The sequence below is a fragment of the Labeo rohita genome, chromosome 24 (assembly GCF_022985175.1).
Source record: "Labeo rohita strain BAU-BD-2019 chromosome 24, IGBB_LRoh.1.0, whole genome shotgun sequence".
Classification (NCBI taxonomy): Eukaryota; Metazoa; Chordata; class Actinopteri; order Cypriniformes; family Cyprinidae; genus Labeo; species Labeo rohita.
Window position 1 is genome coordinate 8,276,946 of NC_066892.1, and position 22,123 is coordinate 8,299,068.

General features: G+C 33.4%; 1 protein-coding gene across 2 annotated transcripts in view; it reads left to right on the forward strand.

Annotated features, from left to right (window-relative positions):
- LOC127155509 (guanine nucleotide exchange factor VAV3) overlaps positions 1 to 22,123 on the forward strand; it is a 107,772-nt gene that overhangs the window by 79,352 nt on the left and 6,297 nt on the right. The window contains exons 20-27 of one of the 2 annotated variants that reach the window (XM_051097753.1): positions 1,147 to 1,277; positions 4,974 to 5,039; positions 5,576 to 5,610; positions 6,471 to 6,587; positions 7,742 to 7,829; positions 8,269 to 8,371; positions 16,504 to 16,584; positions 17,564 to 17,715. In XM_051097753.1, coding sequence (XP_050953710.1) covers positions 1,147 to 1,277; positions 4,974 to 5,039; positions 5,576 to 5,610; positions 6,471 to 6,587; positions 7,742 to 7,829; positions 8,269 to 8,371; positions 16,504 to 16,584; positions 17,564 to 17,715 — 773 coding nt within the window. The remainder of the gene's footprint in view (positions 1 to 1,146; positions 1,278 to 4,973; positions 5,040 to 5,575; positions 5,611 to 6,470; positions 6,588 to 7,741; positions 7,830 to 8,268; positions 8,372 to 16,503; positions 16,585 to 17,563; positions 17,716 to 22,123) is intronic. The other variant, XM_051097752.1, reaches the window with a different exon arrangement.

Sequence of the window (22,123 nt, forward strand, 5' to 3'; positions counted from 1 at the left end):
TTGTATACACTCCAGGGGGAATTTGCTAATAATGAATTGTATCCACTGAGGCATGGTTTATTTTAGATTTTGGGTTAGTATCCAATTCACTAAAACAATTAAGGAATGGTGTAACAAGGCCAGTTATGGGTTTAAAGGTTGTGGAGGATACAACAGACTGCCTAATAATATTACAAACTTTTTTTTATTTTTTTAAATAAGCTTTTATGTGTATATTTTCAGTTTTTAATTTGAGTTTAAGCATTAGTAATTGTATGTGCTTTGTCATTTTTATTTCAGTTCAGCTTCAGTTTCAGCTTGAATTTATATTTCTTTCAGTTTACTTTAGAAATTTTAGTACCTGAGCTTGAACTTATTTCTTATGTAACTTACTTTCAGTTTTTATTTTAATTATTTGAATGTAATTTTAGTTCAGTTTAGTTTAGTTCAGTTTTAGTAATTTTTATATGCTTTTGTCATGTCTTTTTTATATATTTCTATTTAGCTTCAATTTATAATTCATTGTTTTATTTTATTTTAGTAATTTTAGTACTTATTTGATACTTCTTTTATATGCTTTTTGATAGCATATATTTTATGCTTATTTTATTTGCACTTAATTAGTATAAATGTAATTATTTTTGAACATGTTTTATTTTGTTTTAGTAATTTTAGTACTTTATTTTAAGTACTATTTTATATGTATTATTATATATATTTTATGCCTATTTTATGCATAAATAATTTTGTTTTAGATTTTACTTATTTTATACATACTGTACATATATGGTACATATGCTATTTTTTTTTATCTGATTCACTAAAATGATCAAGCAATGGCACAAGCAAAGCCAGCTGTGATTTTAAATGCTAGGTTGTGGAGACTGCAGCAGACTATCTGCATGAATGCACTGCATGCATGACTGCACGAACTTTCGAGACAAACCATGAGCTTGTTGACATTTTTATGATGGATTGACGTGATTCTGCTGTCACCTGTGGTGATTTACGATCTTAGCGTCACGTAAATAAACCTGTTCTTTATGTGGCAGAGTGTCAAAACATCCAGTAATGACACTCTGTCAAAGTTCAGCATGCTTGTTGGCGATATACAGTATTTTAGCACACACACATATACATTATTTTAACATTTTTTTCCTTTTTTAGGTTTACCTAAGATGACGGTCATCCGTAATTATTATGGAGTTCCAAGCCCCCTCTGTGGCCCACCGCTTAACATCCAGGTCGGTGATGTCATCGAGGTGATCGAGGCAAACGTCCGTAGCTGCTGGTGGAAGGTGAGACATCTTAAACTCTCTCCTCATAAGCATTTCAAGCCACACAGCCCTGCAGGAGTGACGCTAGCACGCGTTCGGCTGCTAATTGATTGCCTCTCGTGTATGTGGCAAAGGCCGAGAGGCTGTGTTGTTATGCTTTGCTAAGCGTGACTTGCTGTGAAATGCTAACTAATCCAACCCTTTGTCAACACAAGAAAGCTGTTGTGAGTTGGGTTTCACAGCCACACAAAAACAACACGGACCAGCACAACGCCCGGAGAGCTGACACGCGCTCGATGACAGATTTTACTTGTCACGTTGTCATTTGATAGGAGGTGTGGAAGGAGCCACACAAAAGAAAATCACACAAATAGATTCAGATTAATGATTAACTCTTCCTTGGAGTACAATGCTAATCATTTTCTTGTAAACCTCAGCATATATAAGTGTTTTTTTTTCCGTCCTTGGCAGAAATATGCATTTAGTTTACAGTTTACAGTCTTTCTCTGCCTGGAAAACTGACCTCTCTCTCTTTCTCTCTCTCTCTCTCTCTCTCTCTCTCTCTCTCTCTTTCTTTTTCCTTTATATATATATATATATATATATATATATATTTTTTTTTTTTTTTCTTTTCCTAGAATGAGAAAGTGAAAGTGACTAGCATTCAGCTGATTAGCAGCAGATAATTAAACATGTTTAATTTGAAGTATATTTAATTTTAGTAATTGTTTTAGTGGTTTTGTTATTCTTTTGTAATTTTTATTTTTTAGCTTTAATTTATATTTAATGCAGTGTTACTTTAGTCATTTTAGTACTTCAATGACTTAAAAACTTTTAATTCTTTTAATTTTTATTTTTAATGAGTTAATAAAAAATAAAATAATAAAACATTTCAAAATAAGGTGTCAAACACTGATTTCAGATTTCAAATTCCACAAATAATTTAAAAATACAAAATACTAAAAAAAATGGAAAAAGTAATATGTCAAAAATAGATTTTAGATTTCAAATTCTACAAATAGTTAAAAAATAAAACACAAATGAAAAAATAAATAAATAAAAAATTAAGATTTCAAATTCTACAAATAATAAATAAAATAATAATAAAAAATAGTTTTCTGACTTTAAATCCTACAAATAATTAAAAAAATGAAGAATGAAAAAAATGTCAGAGATGTCAAAAATAGATTTTAAATACTACAAAAAAAAAGTAAGATGTCAAAAATAAATTTCAGATTTCAAATGCTACAAATAATTTAAAAAAAAACAACTGGAAAAAAAATTAAGATGTCAAAAATAGATTTCAGATTTTCAATTCTACAAATAATTTTAAAAATGAAACAGTAAGATGTCAGAAATAGATTTCAGATTTCAAATTTTACAAATAAAAAAGTAAGATGTCAAAAATAGATTTCAGATTTTAAATTCTACAAATAATTAAAAAATAACAAATAAAAAAATAAGATGTCAAAAATAGATTTCACATTTCAAATTCTACAAATAATTAAAATAATTATTATTAAAAATAAAAAATGACAAAAAATTAAAAATTAAGATGTCAGAAGTAGATTTCAAATTCTAATACTTTTCTTATTTGTCTCATTTGTGTAATGTTTCATACTCTTAAGGAGGCACACCTGAGACAAAATTGAGCTATTATGTTTCTTGAACTATGAAATTGCAACTTTTGAGCAATAAAATGTTCTTCTGGGATGGGACACATAAGCCCATGCAGTCCATCTCGATGCCCACTCTTCTCGCTCTGGTTATTTACGCTCGCCAAAGCAATGAGAAAACCAGCCAATGATTGTCCAGAGAGCCAGAGAATTGCCAGAGCCTGGCACACACTCGAATGCCCCTACATCCCTCTCCGTCAGACGGGTCCAGCTGTCCAGGACGCTTCTCCACAGCCCTGTTTTAACATGTTAATCTCGTTCTGCCTCATTCTAAGACCGCCGTCCGCTGCAGGCTCTGACCGCCCAGCTGTCCCGTGCACCCCGAAGTTGTCTGATTTATTCAATTTGAACTCATGCAAAATTACACCGCCCGTGTCACCTGAGACCTCATAACATCCAGCGTCCCGCGGCAGCTCCGGACGGAGCAAAGGACGATCAGAGCCCTCGTAGCCGTGGTAACCCGGAGACAATTATTGCCGCTCTGGTGCCTAGACAAACGCAATCACTCACTATAATTTCATTTGGGCCTTTGCTTGCCATCTGTTTGATCTAACAGGGTTATGAGTTTAATCATTATTAGGCCCTTATCTGAGCAACAACCAATAGTGGGACGGCATCGTGAGTGCTGATAAAATGTCAATGCACTAAATGCATTGGGATGGGAGGTGGACGGGTGCTCTTAAGGATCCACTTACAAATTAAATTTGTTTAAGGAAAAGGTAGAAGAGACAGAAATGCACTTGCTACATCTCCCTGGAAGACAGTCTGAGAAAGATTTGAGCATTACTGGCACTTTAGGCCGGAGAACCATCAATCGTTGTTATATCAGCAACAGCTGCATTGGAAAATCATTTTATTTTATTTCTGGAAGCAGCTGTATAGAAAATATTTGTCAGTTAGATAAACATGCAGATTGCACTTAATTTACAGTTTAATAAGCTTGAGCTTACTTGCTGAGCAGATATTTTGCACCAAAAGTACATATTTTTCTGATGATGGGAAAGACATTTTGATACTACAGACCTTGTTGCATGCTATTTTAATATGCATGTGCATGTTAACATGCACAGTCTTGCACTCTGCAGTGAATGGGTGCCGTCAGAATGAGAGTTGATAAAAACTGAAAAAAGCTGATAAAACTGGAGTCATGTTGATTACCTGTGGATTATTAAGTTTTTATCAGCTGTCTCATGCTGACGGCACCCATTCACTGCAATTAAATATGATAAAGGAGCAAGAAAAAGGCTAAACATTACCATTTATACTATTTACATACTTCAGAATGGGCAGCATGTAAATTAGGATGCAAATTTGAATTTTATTTTTATTATTACTTTTTAAAATTTTTAACAGAATTTGCATGTACATTTTAACATCCACTGTCTTAATTTTTTACCTTAAATTCTTTATTATTTAAAGAATTAATTCACCCAAAAATGAATATTTGCTTAAAATTTACTCACCCTCAGGCCATCCGAGTTTGGAGTCTTCATCAGAACAGTTTTAGAGAAATTTAACATTAAATCACTTGCCCCTCAATGGATTCTCTGCAGTGAATGGGTGCCGTCGGAATGTGAGTGGTAAAAACTGAAAAAGTGGATAAAACTGGAGTTGTGTTGATTACTTGTGGATTATTGTGTTGTTTTTATTAACTGTTTGGACTGTCATTCTGACGGCACCCATTCACTGCAATTAAAAATAAAAAAGCTAAACATTACAATTTATATACTATTTATATACTTTATAGTGGATAGCATGTAAATTAGGATGAAAATTATGATTTTTTTAAAACAAAAATAATAAAAAAAAAACATGGTTTTTAAACAATATTCTGTAAATATTTTACAAACAGTCTACTGGATGCGTTTTATTTTTTCCCTCCTTTTCCTTGTATTTCTCCTGTATGCTCCCTGACTTTTTCAGCTCTGATGAACTCTCGGCTGTAAATTTGTAGCATGTCGTGTTAAGTACTAATTGTTACTGAATTATTGAGGAGGAGTTGCCCAGCCAAACGTAATGTAATTATCTGCCATGGTTTCAGGGTAAAGTCCTGGCAACTAAGGAGGTTGGCTTCTTTCCAAGCGACGCAGTGAAGCCTTGCCCATGTGTGAGTACAAATACCAGATTATATTATAATGCTAAAATGATTCTTTATTCTCTGCCAAACAAAAACAAATATGATCAAGGCAAGGTAGACTTGTCCTTGTGTGCCTGTTGTTTTCAAATGGTTTAGGTATGCAAGCACCACTTCAGGGCTGTCTTTGAATGACAGATGCATTGTGGGTGATTGTGTGTTTGTTTAATGCAACACTGGTTTATCTTGTGAAGAGCGTGTTATCACATTCTGTCCACATGCCCTGCTATTATTTGCAAGATGATTTACAATCATAATTACGTACAAGACGTTTTAAGAAAATATATGCTAGGTTATCTTTATGAAAACCAATTGTGGTCGTAAAAAGATACAGTAACTGGGGCAGATTGTAAAGATTGCTAATGTGAGCTGTATTGTCCTAGACTTGAGCTGTGAGTTAAAAATACTGTGTGAAAATCAGGTTGAATGGAATTTCAAGAACAAAGTGCATATGTGTGCTCTACTTTCTTTATTTAATTCTGTTTTTCACCTTTTTTTTTCTTTTATAGGTACCCAAACCTGTTGACTACTCTTCTCAGCCTTGGTATGATCTTTATTCTCACAACTAGACTAATGAATTTTTAAAATTTTTATTATTAAAGATTCACTTCCAGAATAAAAATTCCTGGATAGTGTACTCACCCCCTTGTCATCCAAAATGTTCATGTTTCTATCTTCAGTCAAAAAGAAATGAAAGTTTTTGAAGAAAACACTCCAGGATTTTCTCCACATAGTGGGCTTCAAATTGCAGTTTCAATGCAGCTTTAAAGGGCTCTACATGATCCCAGCCGAGGAATAAGGGTATTATTTATCGAAACTATTGGTCATTTTCTAAAAAAAAACAAAAATTATACTTTTTAACCACAAATTCTCATCTTGCACTAGCTTTGTGATATACAGCCGCAAGTTCACGGTTCAAAAGGGTAGGGTACGGCGAAAAACAAATTTTCTCCTCAAACTTCAAAACCATCTCATGTTGTTGTTTTACCTTTTTTGTACATTCGCTTTGTAAACACTGAGTCAGACTACATAATGAGTGAGGTTGCGTTAGTGCAAGACAAACGTTTGTGGTTAAAAAGTATATCAATTTAGATTTGTTTTTTTTTTTTTTTAGAAAATGACCAGTCGTTTCACTAGATAAGACCCCTATTCCTCGGCTGGGATCGTGTAGAGCCCTTTGAAGCTGCATTGAAACTGCAATTTGGACCAGTGATCCCCATTGAAGTCCACTATATGGAGAAAAATCCTGAAATGTTTTCCTCAAAAACCTTAAAAAAAATTATTTTCAGCTGAAGAAAGAAAGACATAAACATCTTAGATAACATGAGGGTATTGCCCTGTTAGCTATTAGCCTCATATATTGCCCATTAAGCCTTCACCTCTGACCTCTGACCTTTCGTTCAGGTTTGCAGGCCCGATGGAGAGGCTGCAGGCAGAGGCAGCGCTACTCAACAGGAGGAGCAGCACATACCTGGTCCGTCACAGAAGCCGAGAGTTTAACGAATATGCTATCAGCATCAAGTGAGTAAAAACAGCACGTCTAGTCATTTTATTCTATAATTTAGAAACAACAAATCTCACATGTGCAAAACACCAAATCTTTTTAATAATTTAAAAATATATAGTAGAAGTCAAAAGTTTACATACACCCAGCAGAATCTGCAAAATGTTATTCATTTGACCAAAATAAGAGGGATCATACAAAATGCATGTTTTTTTTTATTTAGTACTACCCTGAATAAGATTTTTCACATTTAAGATGTTTACATATAGTCCAAAAAAGAAAATAATAGCTGAATTTATAAAAAATTATCCTGTTCAAAAGTTTACATACACTTGATTCTTAATATTGTGTTGTTACCTAAATGATCTGATGGGGTTTTTTGTGTAGTGATAGTTTTTCATGAGCCCCTTGTTTGTCCTTGTTTAGAACGCTGTTCTTCAGAAAAAGTTTTTCAGCATTTTTGTGTGTTTGAACCCTTTTCCAGCAATGACTGTATGATTTTGAGATCCATCTGTTCACACTGAGGACAACTGAGGGACTCATATGTAACTATTACAGATGGTTCAAATGCTCACTGATGCCCCAGAAGGGAAAAAGATGCATTAAGAGCCAGGGGGTGAAAACTTTTGAACGGAATGAGAATGTGTACATTTTTCTTATTTTGCCTAAATATCATATATTTCTTTAATTTAGTACTGCCCTTCAGAAGCTACTTGCATGTTTTGCAGAAGACAAAATAAGTAAAATTTACTCTGATCTTTAAATTCCAAAAGTTTTCACCCCCCTTTAATGCATGACTTCAACTTTTGACTTCAACTGTATATATATTTTGTTTTATTCACACACCCAAACAACAAAAAAAGAACAAGTCTAAGGTGTGTGTGTTTGAGCGCAAGACCGAAAGACAAAAGCTGGTCCGTGAGATGGCATTTTTTGCAGTGAATTCTTGTTTTTAGATGGTCCTGTGTGCTTTCTCTCTAAAAAATGTGAGCTCGTAACTTTTAATCCAAGGACTAATGGGTACGCCCCACCCCTCGCTATCGACCCCTTCTCCCTGCATGAAAAGCTCTTTGCCCCATGCATTACTATGGCAGCTTCCCATAGGGGATAGGCAGCATCGATCGCAATGATCACCAGAAAATTACTCTCATCATTTATTCATGGCCCACAGGTACAACAACGACGTGAAACACATCAAGATCTTAACAAAGGAGGGATTCTTCCACATTGCGGAAAACAGGAAGTTCAGGAGCATTTTAGTAAGTGCAAGTTTTATTAAAACGTCTTTATCATATAGAGTGAAAAATAAATGTTACGCTCGTATGTTTTTAAGGTCGGCGCAATAAAGATAAATGTTTGCATTATAGCAACTTATTACGTTTGGAATCTCTTTGTATCATTTCTGCAATCCCTTTTGTTTTGTCGTCTGTTTGCCTTCTAAAGGGCATTAGGAAATCACGCTGCTTAATGTCTCTATTCAGTAGAAAAATCAAATGTCTTTTGTCAGCTTCTTTTTGAAAGCGCTTTTAGATTCGATCTGGCAAATGCCAGTTAAATAACATTATTGGATTGCGAACGCTGGAGTCATATTGAATCCGTTCATATATTTATTTTTTATTCTCCCTTTTAATGGCTGTAGATATTTACCCTTTTATGCGAACTGACATCATGTCGAGCGTATGTGTGTGTTTAATGCAGGAGCTGATCGAGTATTACAAACATCACTCTCTGCGGGAAGGATTCAGGACACTTGATACCACACTGCAGTTCGCCTACCGAGAGCCGGAGAATGGAGCCAACAGTACGTACTGTGCACAGACGCCCATGCTAACAAAAACACAGATTGCTAGTTTCAGATTCACACGAACAACTCGGGAACGGACGCTTGTTTTATTTAACACAAAGGCCTTGTGGTGTTTGTTTAATCTTAGTTTGAGTGTGAACAGTGATTCATGATGTTCTTGATTTTGTTCAATAGTTCAGAACATTTGACGTTGTTGTGATGGACAGTAGCTATGGTCACCAGGCGGTTGCTATGGCAGCAGTGTTTGCTCCTTGGAAGTCTTTGAGCTCTTGATGCGTGTTTGAGACTAAATCTTCACGTGTTCTGAGGTGTCTTGATTTTTAGGAATATGATTTCTCTCAGTGTTTTTCATAACCAGAAGGTATAGTTTCGTACTGTGGTATATAAAAGTATTAAGCCTAAAAATGCAAAAAAATGCAAAAAAACTGCAAAAAAAAAAAAAAAAAAAAAAAAAAAAGCAAAAGAAAAAAAAATAGTATAGTATTTTAATTAGTTAATTTAATTAGTATATTTAAGTATTTATTTATTTCAATTAATTTTCTATAATTATCTATCTATATATGGGGTCAGAAAGATTTGTTTTAAGAAACTGGTACTTTTATTTCAGAAAGAATGCATTTTATTCATCAGTTAAAACATTTTACAAAGATTATTACAAAGAAATTCTGTTTCAAATTTTTGTTCTTTTGAACTTTTTATTCATCTAATAATCCTTTATCAAAAAATTTAGCATTGCCATCACAGGAATAATTCACATTTTATATAATAATAGAATAAAAAGTTTTTTTTTTTTTATTGTAGTAATATTTTACAATTTAATGCATTTTTGATCAAAAAAATTACTATTCTTACTGAATATTACTGAATTTTTACATAATTATTGATATAATTTTTTTTATTTGCATTATTTTAATTTATTATATGAATTATTCAAATTTTAATTTCTTTTATCATTTTATTTTAATAAATATATTTCTATTTATCAACATGAATAATTCACATTTTATATAATAGAATAATTCTAATAGAAATTCTAATATTTCACAATATTATCAATATTATTGTATTTTTGATCAAATAACTGAAAATTCTTACTGAACTTTTCAACATAATTGTTTATATAATTATTTTTATTTGCGTTATTTTAATTTATTATATGAATTATTTAAATGTTTTTATTTTTTAAATTATTTTACATTGTATTTTTAAACAAATAAATGAAAATTCTTACTGAACTGTTGAACAGTAGTATACATAGTTATTTATATTTTTATTTTATTTATTTGCATTATTTTTATTTCTTATATGAATCATTTGAATTAAAATTTATTTTAGTGAATTCTAAATGAATTATTATTCCTGTTAATCATCATTTATCAAAAAATGTAGCATTGCCATCACAGGAATAATTCACATTTTAAATAAGAATAGAATCAAAGTTTTATTTATTTATTTATTTATTTATTTTTTTTTTTATAGTTGTTTTAATATTTTACAATATTAAAATTTTTAATGTATTTTTGATCAAATGAATGAAAGTTATTTCAGACTCTGAACAGTAGTATACATAATTATTTATATTTATTTATTTGTTATATGTATATATATATATATATTTATATATATATATAAATAAACGTGCATTCATTTTTTGAGTTAAAAACTATATTCACATGCTTGCAGTGTTCATGTTAGTATTTGCGTACTTGCACTTGACTGGCCAAAGCAGTTTAAGACATCTGTCTATTCATGGCTTTGTGATTGTTAGCGCACCTTAGACATCTGTGTTGTTTTCCAGCTGTGGTAGAGGAACGAGTTAAAAACCCCAAACGTGGGCTATTAGTAAACCCTGAACTACTGAGCTGTGCTTACAGCCTGATCTGAGAGTTTATGGCGCACTGCAATCAGCGCTTAGATGAGATTTTATTGTAGCTCCATATGTCACAGCGAGGGTCTCGTTGCAGTTGGGAGATGCAGGCAGATTGAGAAGCTGGGGAGACGTCACTCAAACACTTCACTGCTTTAACAGCAACTCTGACCAAAGAATGATCTACCAGCATGCAATGCTGCTGTTTTTCTTCACTCACCCCTAAGGTCCATTCCCATGCAGCACAGCTTCTTTGTTTTTTTTAACATCTCAGCTTCTGCTTATGTGGCAATAAATGCAAATTACATGCAATTGTTTTTAAGACAGCTGGCAGAGGCACACAAGTCTTGCATGTAAACCTCTACACGAGACCTTTAAACCAGTCTAGCAGACGGGGAACGCCTCGAACAGGGGGCATCTACTCTAACTGGTTACTTGAACCTGTGTAGGCAGGATTCAGCAAGAGAAAAAGAAAAATGGAAACAGCCTGTACAGTGTGACCTCCATTGTTCTTGTCGGACATAGGAATAATCGTGGCTTTAATTCGCAGGTGAAGGGAGAACAAATTGCATGATGGTTGCCCCATCCTTCCTCATATTTATTTATATCCAGGAAGCGCTGGAGATGCTGTCAGCTGCGAAGCGTTTCTACTTATATTCCATCGAATGTGAAGCGAGGCACGCGCCTTGGACGGCAAATCCATAACCCTGAATATTTACGTTATGGATAACGACGTGGAGGTTTGAGCCATCACAGAGTTTGCAGAGTAGTGGGCGGACGGGTGTTTGGCTGTCCTGGAGTGACGTGGGTGGAATCTCAAGTGCCCGTCAGCAGCTCGGACATCACAGGTTGGATAGTGGTCGGAGACAAGGCCTTTTGGAGACACAGCATGTGCTCTTGCATAAATTCATGAGCTTGGTTAGCCTCGGCTAGGGCTGTCCCTTCAAAACTTTGAACAGATGTTTAAGAAAGACATGAGGTGCTTCTGAACCCAGTCAGAGTTGAACAGACGAGTGAGAGGGAAAATAGAGAGTGAGAAGTTAGAGGAAGTTGAGAATGTATTTCTTTTTAAAATCAATAATGAATTTAAAACAGACCCAATTTATATTCTTAATATGTTTCTGTATCTAACTGTGGATGTTCCACAGTCCACATTATTTCAAAGAAAAAAAAAACAGTCAGTTTCGAGGGAAGTTATTATTTTTAAATTCATATCTTTTTATTTATCACATTTTTTTATTAAATGAAAACTGACTTTCAGTCAGGGTTGCCAGGTTTTCACAACAAAACCCGCCCAATTGCTACTCAACCACAATGGCGTTTCGAGGGGGTCCCCCAGTAAAAATTGCATTCCGGGGGGTAAAATACAAATTTTTTTGGCAGGATTTCTCTGGTACAGTTCGCATTCTGCAGACTAAATATAACATTATTGGGGTCTCTTCAACCCCTGGACATGAAAAACAACCTGCGGCAACATTCAGGGTTGCCAGGCTTTCACAACAAAACCCGCCCAATTGCTACTCAAAACTAGCCTAATGGTGTTTCGAGGGTTCTCCCAGTAAAAATTGCATTCTGGGGGGTAAAATACACATTTTTGGTGGGACTTCTCTGATACAGTTTGCATTCCGGGGGCTAAATATGACATTATTGGGGTCGCTTCAACCTGTGGACATGAAAAACAACCTGCGGCAACAGTCAGGGTTGCCAGGTTTTCACAACAAACCTGGCCCAATTGCTACTCAAAACTAGCCCAAAGCTAGCCCAGTGGCGTTTTGAGGGGGTCCCCCAGTAAAAATCGCATTCCTGGGGGGTAAAATTCACATTTTTTGGTGAGACTTCTGTGGTACAGTTCGCATTCCGGGGCTAAATATAACGTAATTGGGGTCGCTTCAACCCGTGGACATGAAAAACAACCCGCGGCAACGGTCAGGGTTGCCAGGTTTTCACAAAAAAACCCGCCCAATTGCTACTCAAAACTAGCCCAATGGTGTTTCGACGGAGTCTCCCAGTAAAAATCGGTCAGGGTTGCCAGGTTTTCACAACAAAACCTGCCCAATTGCTACTCAAAACTAGCCCAATGGTGTTTCGACGGGGTCTCCCAGTAAAAATCGGTCAGGGTTGCCAGGTTTTCACAACAAAACCTGCCCAATTGATACTAGCCTAAAAGTAGCCCAACTGCATTTCGAGGGAGGTCCCCCAATAAAAATCCTGGGTGTAAAATACACCTTTTTTGGTGGAGTTCCCCTGGTAAAATTAGCATTCCAGGGGCTAAATATTACATTATTGGGGCCACTTTAACTCACGGACATGGAAAACAACTCGCGGCAACAGTATTAGAGTAGCCCAGTTCCACAGAAAAATTGCAGACTTGGTAACACTGCTTTCAGTCATTATGCTTCAAAACCTGTGAAACTATAAACATTCAAATACAAAAAAGTAGGCCAGGAACACAATGGTTCAGCCTGATGCTCCATACACACTTCTAATTATCAGATTGTTCAATGTTCATTGACGTGTTGTTAGTTACACTGAGCGCCATTTGCTTTAGTTGGCTTTGAACATATTGTGTTGCTGACACGCTGGGGGTCCGTGACGCTCTGGGCTGAGTCGGTCAGATGGAGCATCAGATGGTGAGGGGAACTTGCTTCACAGTCGAGCACAGACGCTCCTGGAGTTTTAGTAAACACAAACCTTACCTATAGTTCTCGGCGGAACGGGACGTGAATAGAAATATTCCAGAATTGACATTTCTGTCCTACCATCTGAAACAGGTGGGAATCACTTAGGCTACGTTGACAATGTCATTAAAGATCTGTATATTTATATATCCAACTGGGTTAGATCTAGTTGTGCAACTGTTTAGATCCAATTGTGATCGTGGACCACAAAACCAGTCATTAGGGTCAATTATTTGAAATTGAGATTTATACTGAATAAATATAGATTTATCTGAAATCTGAATAAATAAGCTTTCCATTGACATATGGTTTGTTAGGATAGCACAATATTTGCCTGAGATACAGCTTCAAAATCTGAGGGTTTTTTGGCTTTTGCTACAAAAATACCCATGCTACCCTGGTTTTGTAGTCCAGTGTCACACTTTGTGTGTCCCATGGTGCTCTTTTGTTGTATGAAATATCTGCATTGGTTTCAATGGCATTGACATTGTGTTGGTTGGTCGACGCCCTAAAAAAACAACATTAACAGCATCATAGCAATACGGATGTTGTCGCCACAGCGCTGTACTGCTACGTTTTATGAGGCAGCGGTACAAATGTAGAAGCTATTACCACTGTCAGTGCAAATTTGATTATTTCTGTTTTCAATTGGAATCTGATCTAAATAATTGAATGTCTGCATTGTGTATCGCAATTGTTTAGATTAGATTTGTGTGTCCCATGGCGCTGCTTTATTCCCTGCTGCCAGACTGCCAGTTTCATGTTATTTTTTTTTTCAAATAGAGAGATCTTGAAAAAAAAAAAAAAGAGTGAAAAATTGAATGAAAGATCCAATAACTCACTCATAAAGACTTTGTTTGTTTCATGACTGGATGAATCACCATTTTTGAATGAATCTCTTGATTAACTCAATGACTCACTCCTAAAAATTTCACTTGTTTCATTACTAGATCATTGATTTAATGAAAAATGCATTTTTTAACAGTCACTTGTCTCCACCTACTGGTGTAACAGCGTAATCGATACAATCTTAAATGCTTAAAAAATCTTAATACTTAAAGCATCAAGCTACTGTACTTTCAAATGGTGGTTTATTCTATTTTGATATATTACAGTGATAGTTCTCCCAAAAATGAAAATTACCTCTTGATATACTCACCCTTTAGCCATCCTAAGTGTATATGACTTTTTTCTTTCAGACTTCCAATAAAGTGCATCCATCCATCATGAAAAGTACTCCACATGGCTCCTGGGAGTTAATAAAGGCTTTCTGAAGTGAATCAATTTGTTTATAAACCGTAATCGCTAGCTTTCGCTAACTGTTGTACACGTTTATGAGAGAGTAGCGTTCCAGCGGATGAAGTAGGAGGTAGGACATAGGCGTAGTATAAGCTCTGGTGAGAATATGCTAGTCTTGCAAGAACCAAGCTTTGTTTACAGCAAAGGAACACCAGTCTTCTTCTTCTTGTGAACACGCGTGCAACATTTAGCGAAAGCTAAAGATTATGGCTTATGAGGTTTTAAATATGGATATTTTCTTACACAAATGCATTGCTTTGCTTCAGAAAGCCTTTGTTAATCTCCCATAGCTGTGTGGAGCACTTTTTATGATGGATTGATGCACTTTATTGGACTTTATTGGAAATCTCAACACCAATTCACTGCCATTATAAAGTTTGGAAGAGCCAGAACATTTTTTAACATAATTTCGATTACATCCATCTGAAAGAAGAAAGTCATATACACCTAGAATGGCTTGAGGCTGAGTAAGTGATGGGGTAATTTTCATTTTTGGGTGATCTATCCCTATAATATATCAAAATAGAGTAAACAACAATTTAAAAGTAGCTTGATGCTTTAAATAAAGACTGTATAGATTATGCTGTCACGGCAGTAGGTGGAGACAAGTTACTGTTAAAAAATACATTTGTGTCATTGTTAAAAAATTTATTTTTCATTAAATCAATTATCCAGTAATGAAACAAGTTAAGTTTTTATAAGTGAGTCATTCATTCAAGAGATTTTTTTCAAAAATGCTGATTCATCCAGTCATGAAACAAATGAAGTCTTTAAGAATGAGTCATTGGATCTTTCATTCAAACTTTTTTTCAAGATCTATTTTAAACAAAAAAATAACATGAAACCTTATCGAATTTTGTGACTGGTGGAGACGGCAACAGGGGATAAAGGGACGCCACGATACATACAGTATGCATATATTCAATTATTTAGATCAGAAACACCTGGAACACCTTTTTTAAACTCCTGGAGCTATGTGGAGTACTTTAATGATGGATGGATGCACTTTTTTGGGCTTAAAAATCTCAAAACCCATTCACTGCCATTATAAAGCTTGGAAGGACATTTTTTAATATAACTCCAATTACATTTGTCTGAAAGAAGAAATTCATATACACCTAGAATGCCTAGGGGCTGAGTAAATCATGGGGTAATTTTCATTTTTGAGTGAACTATCCCTTCAACTATGAACTTTCACTCCAGCAATTCTGAGATGATTTGAATGTTCATATCACAGACAAAATGTTACTGGGTCATTCTATAATTGTGGGTACATCTCATGTCCGTAAATTTTCATCAGTATAAATCCCCAATGCTTAATTTTCTAGTACACAAATTATATTTTCCCCAATCACACTACTATATGTTGAAAAAGGCATATCTTTTGTTCAAAAATGATGTTCATATCACATACTGGTATTCAGCTGTCCGATTTTGTAAAGTTGCTCATTCTACTCTGCATTTAAGCATGAAAATGACCTCAGATATGAATTAATTTCATAGTTTTGCCTTTAGTTAGATTGTTTTGTGTCCGAAAAACCATTGTCAACTAAGTTACCCACTAGAAAACCCCCCCCCTCAAAAAGAAATGGTTTGTCCCGTTCTCGCTTAATTTGCACAGTATGGTGATATTTCCTCTAGAAGCACATGGATGAAACACTAGAAGTTATGTTCTCTCTCTTTCCCCTAATATTGGTTAAACTAGCAAACCTTTGTCAAGAGTGGATTAGTTGACTGTCAACAGTGTTACCCAAGTATTATTGCTGCAGATTTAACTAAAACATGTGTTTTGTTTATAAAAAAAAAATAAATTTCTAAAGATACCATATGCTTACTAGTTCTCGGCTTCCATGTTGAGTACAGGCCCAAAACACTAAAAATGTCAACTAAGTTACCCGTCAACTGTGTTACCCAGTAAAGATAACATGATGGACAGTAGCAAACATAAATGGTATTTATGCACATATTCCTACAGATCACCTTTATTTATAAAGCACTTTAAACAATTACGTTATGAATTAAATATAACTAATTATAGACCGTAATTTCAACATTTAACCATGCAGTTTTTTGTTCAAACTTTGACAGAAACAATCCGATTTGGACTGACAGTCTGAACGAGGCTTTAGAGTGTTGCTCTTTTGTTTACAATCTGCTCTGTTTGCTTGCAAATGTTGCGTTTGACTTAAACATGCTTTTTCTTTTGCTTTTCTTCTCTTTACCCTTGCCGCACCCCTACCTCACTCCGCCTCGCCCCACCACGCCCATGCCTCCGCCCGCCTCAGCCCCGCTGCTCTGCGGGCTGTCTTTTCTAACTCCCGCCGGCTACAGCTTTGTCCCCCCCTCTACCGCCCCATTCTGGTCAGGTACAGGTACAGCTTTTCTTCTCCATTGGTGTGGTTTTGTCAAGGTCGCGGGAGATCTGAGGCTGTCGTGTTTACACGCCACCCCCCGCGTTTAACCCCGCCTCCCATCTCATTGTGCGTGTCTGTTTATAGATCATCCCACAGGCGCTCTCATCTTCTCTAACGCATAGCCGCATGCACCATATGTCCTTTGTCAGCCGCACGACACTGACTGACAATATGAGTCATCATTATCTCATTTCAGGCAGTTAGCTTATTAGATCCGTCATTACGGGCGGTTTTTGTCAAGGGAGCCGTGATGAAAAGGAAGGAGTCGGGCTAACTTTGTGACATCTCTCTCCCTCCTTTACAAACTTCTCGCTTTGAGCTTGACGGCAGCTAACTGGCAGCCAGTTCTCTGTCTGTACAAGTCTCGCTCGCTTTAAAACAGCTGAAGAGAAAGCATCCTGGCACCGAGGCGGATCTCATCAACACACGTCTGGCGGAAGGCCTAGCTTCTCTGGCTGCCGTTCACAAAGTCCTCCGAGCCTCTGAAGTCCGATAAAACAAAGGCTCATTTGAATCCGCCACCACGTATTTCCCTCGGCCCACCGCATTTAGAAAGAACCGCCGAACGGGTCCAACAAAACGCCAGCGAGCCGCTAGAAGGAACACGATGTGTTTTTGAGGGAAAAGTCGTCTGAAATGTAATTAACCCAGCGGATTATGCTGTTGACACATCTCGAGACATAATCAAAACAGCCACTTCAGCTGTGATTGGACCCGTCCCAGATTCACGAGAAGCATTTATTTAGAGTGGATGCGCTAAGGCAGGCAAACACATGAAGGAGTGCAGTGATTACAAGGGTCCTTAGGGAGACTGTACAGCCTGACTCCGCTGCATCCATCCTCTCTTTGTTTGTCTGGTTAATTTTGTCTGATTCTCATTTTCCTGTCATGTTTGCTGCTAAATGCTCACTCTTTTTTCTCGTCTCTACAGTGTTCACTCCTAAGGTGATGGGTGTGGCGATCGCCCGCTACGACTTCAGCTCTCGGGACACGCGGGAACTGACTCTGCAGGAGGGCGACGTGGTGAAGATCTACAGCAAAACTGGAGCCAATGGCTGGTGGAGGGGTGAAGTCAATGGACGGGTGAGTGTGTTAGTAATGTGTTTGGAAGTATGCTAGCTTACTGCATACTCCGTAGTATAAATAAGTATGTGATGCATTCGTCAATTAAATTTTAAACAAATTCTTTTTTGCATGTGTAAGTAAATTTTGTTAAATTTAAAAAATCTAAAAACAAGAAAAAAATATATATATTAGGTAATTTATTACTCTAACATTCAAAAGTTTAGGCTCAGTACATTTAAAAAATATATATAATACTTTTATTCAGCAAGCATGCATTATGCAATGGTAGATGTTTCAGACAACAAATTTGTGACAAATTCATGTTATGGCATCAAACTGTATAATTTTTATTATGAAATAAAAAAAATCATTTTTGCATGTGTAAGTAAAAACTAAATTTAAAAAAATTTAAAAAATTTTAGGTAATGTATTACACTGAACGTTCAAAAGTTTGGGCTCAGTACATTTTAAAAAAAATAATTTAATACTTTTGTTCAGCAAGGATGCATTAAGTTGATCAAAACTGACAGTAAAGACATTTATAATGTCACAAAATATTTTTATTTCAAATAAAAATATTAAATTAATAAAAATAAAATAATCATAATTTTAAAATGTTATAATAATAATACTAATAATGCTTAAAAAGTAATAATAATAAAATAATAAATAATTAAATGAATTAAATAATAATTTGAAATATATTCTAAAAATAAATTATTAGATGTAAAATAATAAATTAATCATTTAAAAATTGTAATAATAATTTTTAAATAATTTGTAAAAAATAATTATTAGATATGATTTAAATAAACATATCAATCATTTTATTATTAATAATATTGCTTTTGCAAGTAATATTATTTAATTATATTTTTACAGTTATTCAGTAAAAAATGAACCCATGTTATATAATAATAATAATAATACTAATACATTTTTAACAATAATTAAATTATAAAATAACAAAAAAATATATATATATTTTTTTTTTTAAATGTATAAATAATAATAATAATTATAATAATAATGATAATAACAAAAAGAATACATTTTTAACAATAATTAAATAATAAAATGTAAATGTAAAGACATTTTTAATGTCATAAAATTTTATTTCAAATAAATGCTGTTCTTTTGAGCTTTCTATTTATTACAGTGTTCAGGTTTATTTATCATCTATCACAATTTCCACAAAAAATAAGCAGCACAACTGTTTTTACAGTTTTTTTTTTTTTTTTTTTTTTACATAGATAATAACAAGAAATGTTTCTTGAGCAGCAAATCAGCATATTAGAATGATTTCTGTAGGATCATGTGACACTGAAGACTGGAGTAATGATGCTAAAAATTCTGCTTTGCATCACAAAAATGAATTACATTATGAAATATATTAAAATAGAAAATGGTTCTTTTAAATTGTAATAATATTTAACAATATTACAGTTTTTACTATATTTTTGATTAAATAAATGCAGCCTTGGTGAGCATAAGAGACTTCTCAAATCTTTTAATGGTAATTTGTTAAAAATCAAGGCTGTTTCTACTTTCAATTCATTTGTCACACTAGAAACAGAAGGTCAAAAAAGGAACACATTGCATTATGGAATAAAATATTTTACATTTTGGTACAACTAGTTAATTGCTAAATATAATTTGCTTTACAATATATGTTTAATAGATAATTTAATATTTAGTGAACTTATATTTAAATTATTTAATGTATGTATTTAAATATTTAAACGCAATATAACGTATAATAATGTCTATTTTAAAATCTAAAGTGCTTTCAGTGCACCATCACCGAGCACCTACTTAAATAAATGTGAAAGTACTGTCTGTTTATACTCTCTGTTCATAACATGCTTCTCTTCGCTGATCTGAGATGACACACATCCTGCTAAGAATGACAGAAAACTGAAACGGCACAGAAAATGTGGCAGCGCTATCGAATTAAGCGGCATTATTTCACACTGAGCCCGAAAGCTTATTTGTACCTAAAGCGCATCGAACTGTCAAATGTTTTTTTGAGCCTCTTGAGCCGTCTTATAATGGTTTCATCAGGGAGGCTGTAAGTGTAATTTAGTGAATAAAACGTTCAAGGCTGTTTTATGGATGCCAGTAATAGATTTCGGGATCAGTGGCTTGAACGGTTCCCCTGCCTCCTTCTCAAATGGACAGAACTGCCTTTCTATCTTTTGTAGTCATGTGTTGCATTTGTGTACTGTGTGCGAGCGAGGTGTGACGCGATAAAACGTCAGCCAGTAAATCACTCTCCGTTGTTCATTTATGTCCTAACCAGCTGTGATTGTCAACAGTGTGAAATGATGTTTTGATAGATGCTTGGTTTCTATTTTTGCTGCATAGTGATGGGCAGTCCAGCCTACATAAAAATCACATTGGTCCAAATTCCAGCTTCACATTATAGTTATAGTATTTCAAATTTCAAATGCAGGACTCAATGCAAGGCATAAAACCTATTTTTATGCCCTGCAAATGTAAATGTGATGCACAGTGTTCTACGCTGTTTCTGCAAATTATGCAGAATTTATATTATATATTATGCTATTGTTACCAATATAAAATGTTCCAAGCTTACTAAGATTTTGTTGAATTTGCAAAATGACTTGTGATAGTCTTGGAAGCGCCTGTAAGAAGTTTTAGTATTGTTATGCATCCATTTGCCTATAATTTTCCAGCATTGTGTGATTATGAATTTAGCTACACTAAAGCTATATAATTTTTAGGTGTAAGTTTTCCCCCTTCTTCCCACTTTTTAAGAAAAAAAAAAAGTTAATAATAATGGTAACAATAAATAAATAATAGCATAATAATAAATAATACAATAATTTTTTAAAATGTAATAATTTTAAAACAATTTAAAAAAAATAAATTAATAGATATTGTTTAAATAAACATATAAATATCACTTTATTATTAATGATATTGCTTTTAGCAAGTAATATTATTTAATATTTTTTAAATTATTACCAGTAAAAACTGAATTCATGTTTTATTTCTGTTCACTGAAAATTATATTTAAAATATAATAACTTAAAAAATATATATTTTTTGTTTTTAAATAAATTATTATATATGATTTAAAAACATATCAATATCACCTTATTATTAATAGTATTGCTATTATAAAGAAATATTATTTAATATTTTTAATAATAAAATAATAAAATAGTAATTCAAAATGTTATAATAATTTAACAAATAATATTTACAAATAAATTATTAGATATGATTTAAGTTAACATATTAATATTACTTTATTATTAATAATATACTTTTAGCAAGTAATATTATTATTTTTTTAATTATTACTAGTAAAAGCTGAACCCATGTTTTATTTCTATTCACTGAAAATGATCAATAAAAAGATTTATTGTTAACAATAATAATGAAACAATTCTAACAATAATTAAATAATAAAATAAAAATACATTTTTTTAAAATAAGTTTAAAATAATTTGTAAAAATAAATGATTAGATATGATTTTAAAAAACATATATATATATGTACTTTATTATTAATAATATTGCTTTTATATTATAAAAACTGTACATAAGGTTTTATTTCTATTCACTGAAAAATATATTTAAAAATACAATAAAATAATAATTCATTTAAAAAAAAAAAATTTTATTATATTTTTAAATATCAGTATCACTTTACTATCAATAATATTGTTATCAATACAATTTAACGATAAATAAATAAATAAAATAATGTTAAAATGTAACAATATTTAAACGAAATTAAAAATAAATGATTATATATGATTTAAATAATCAATCAGTAAAAACAAAACCCATATTTTATATCTATTAACTGCAAATTATCTTTAAAGATTTAATAAAAATAAAAACAGATTTAATAATAATAATAATAATAATCATTAAAAATAACAATAATTATTAATACATATTATTGATTAAAAATGTAATAATAATAAAAAATAAATGGTTAGATATGATTTAAATAAACATATCAGTATTGCTTTATTATCAATAATATTACTTTATTTATATTATTTAATTATACTTTTAAAATCATTACCAGTAAAAACTGAGCCCATGTTCTATATATAGATATGCACACACACACTTTATATCTCAATATCTCTTATTATACACAATAAAAATGCTTGTGATTTTGTCACTGTGAGTTCTGCATTTTTATTTAAGAACAGAAAAATAACTTCACACTTGAAACTTCTTACATAACGGTCATGCAAGTTCACAAAGTAGCACGACAGAAATTTGTGAAGCTTATTTGTTTTCTGTCCACAGTGAAATCTCATTGGCTCAAAAAATTTCACTCCTTCAAATTTTGTGTCACACCCATTTAAGCCGAGATAGCCATAGTAGACCGTAGCGGGAACAACCCTTAGCTGTTGCTTGACGGGAAGCAGCG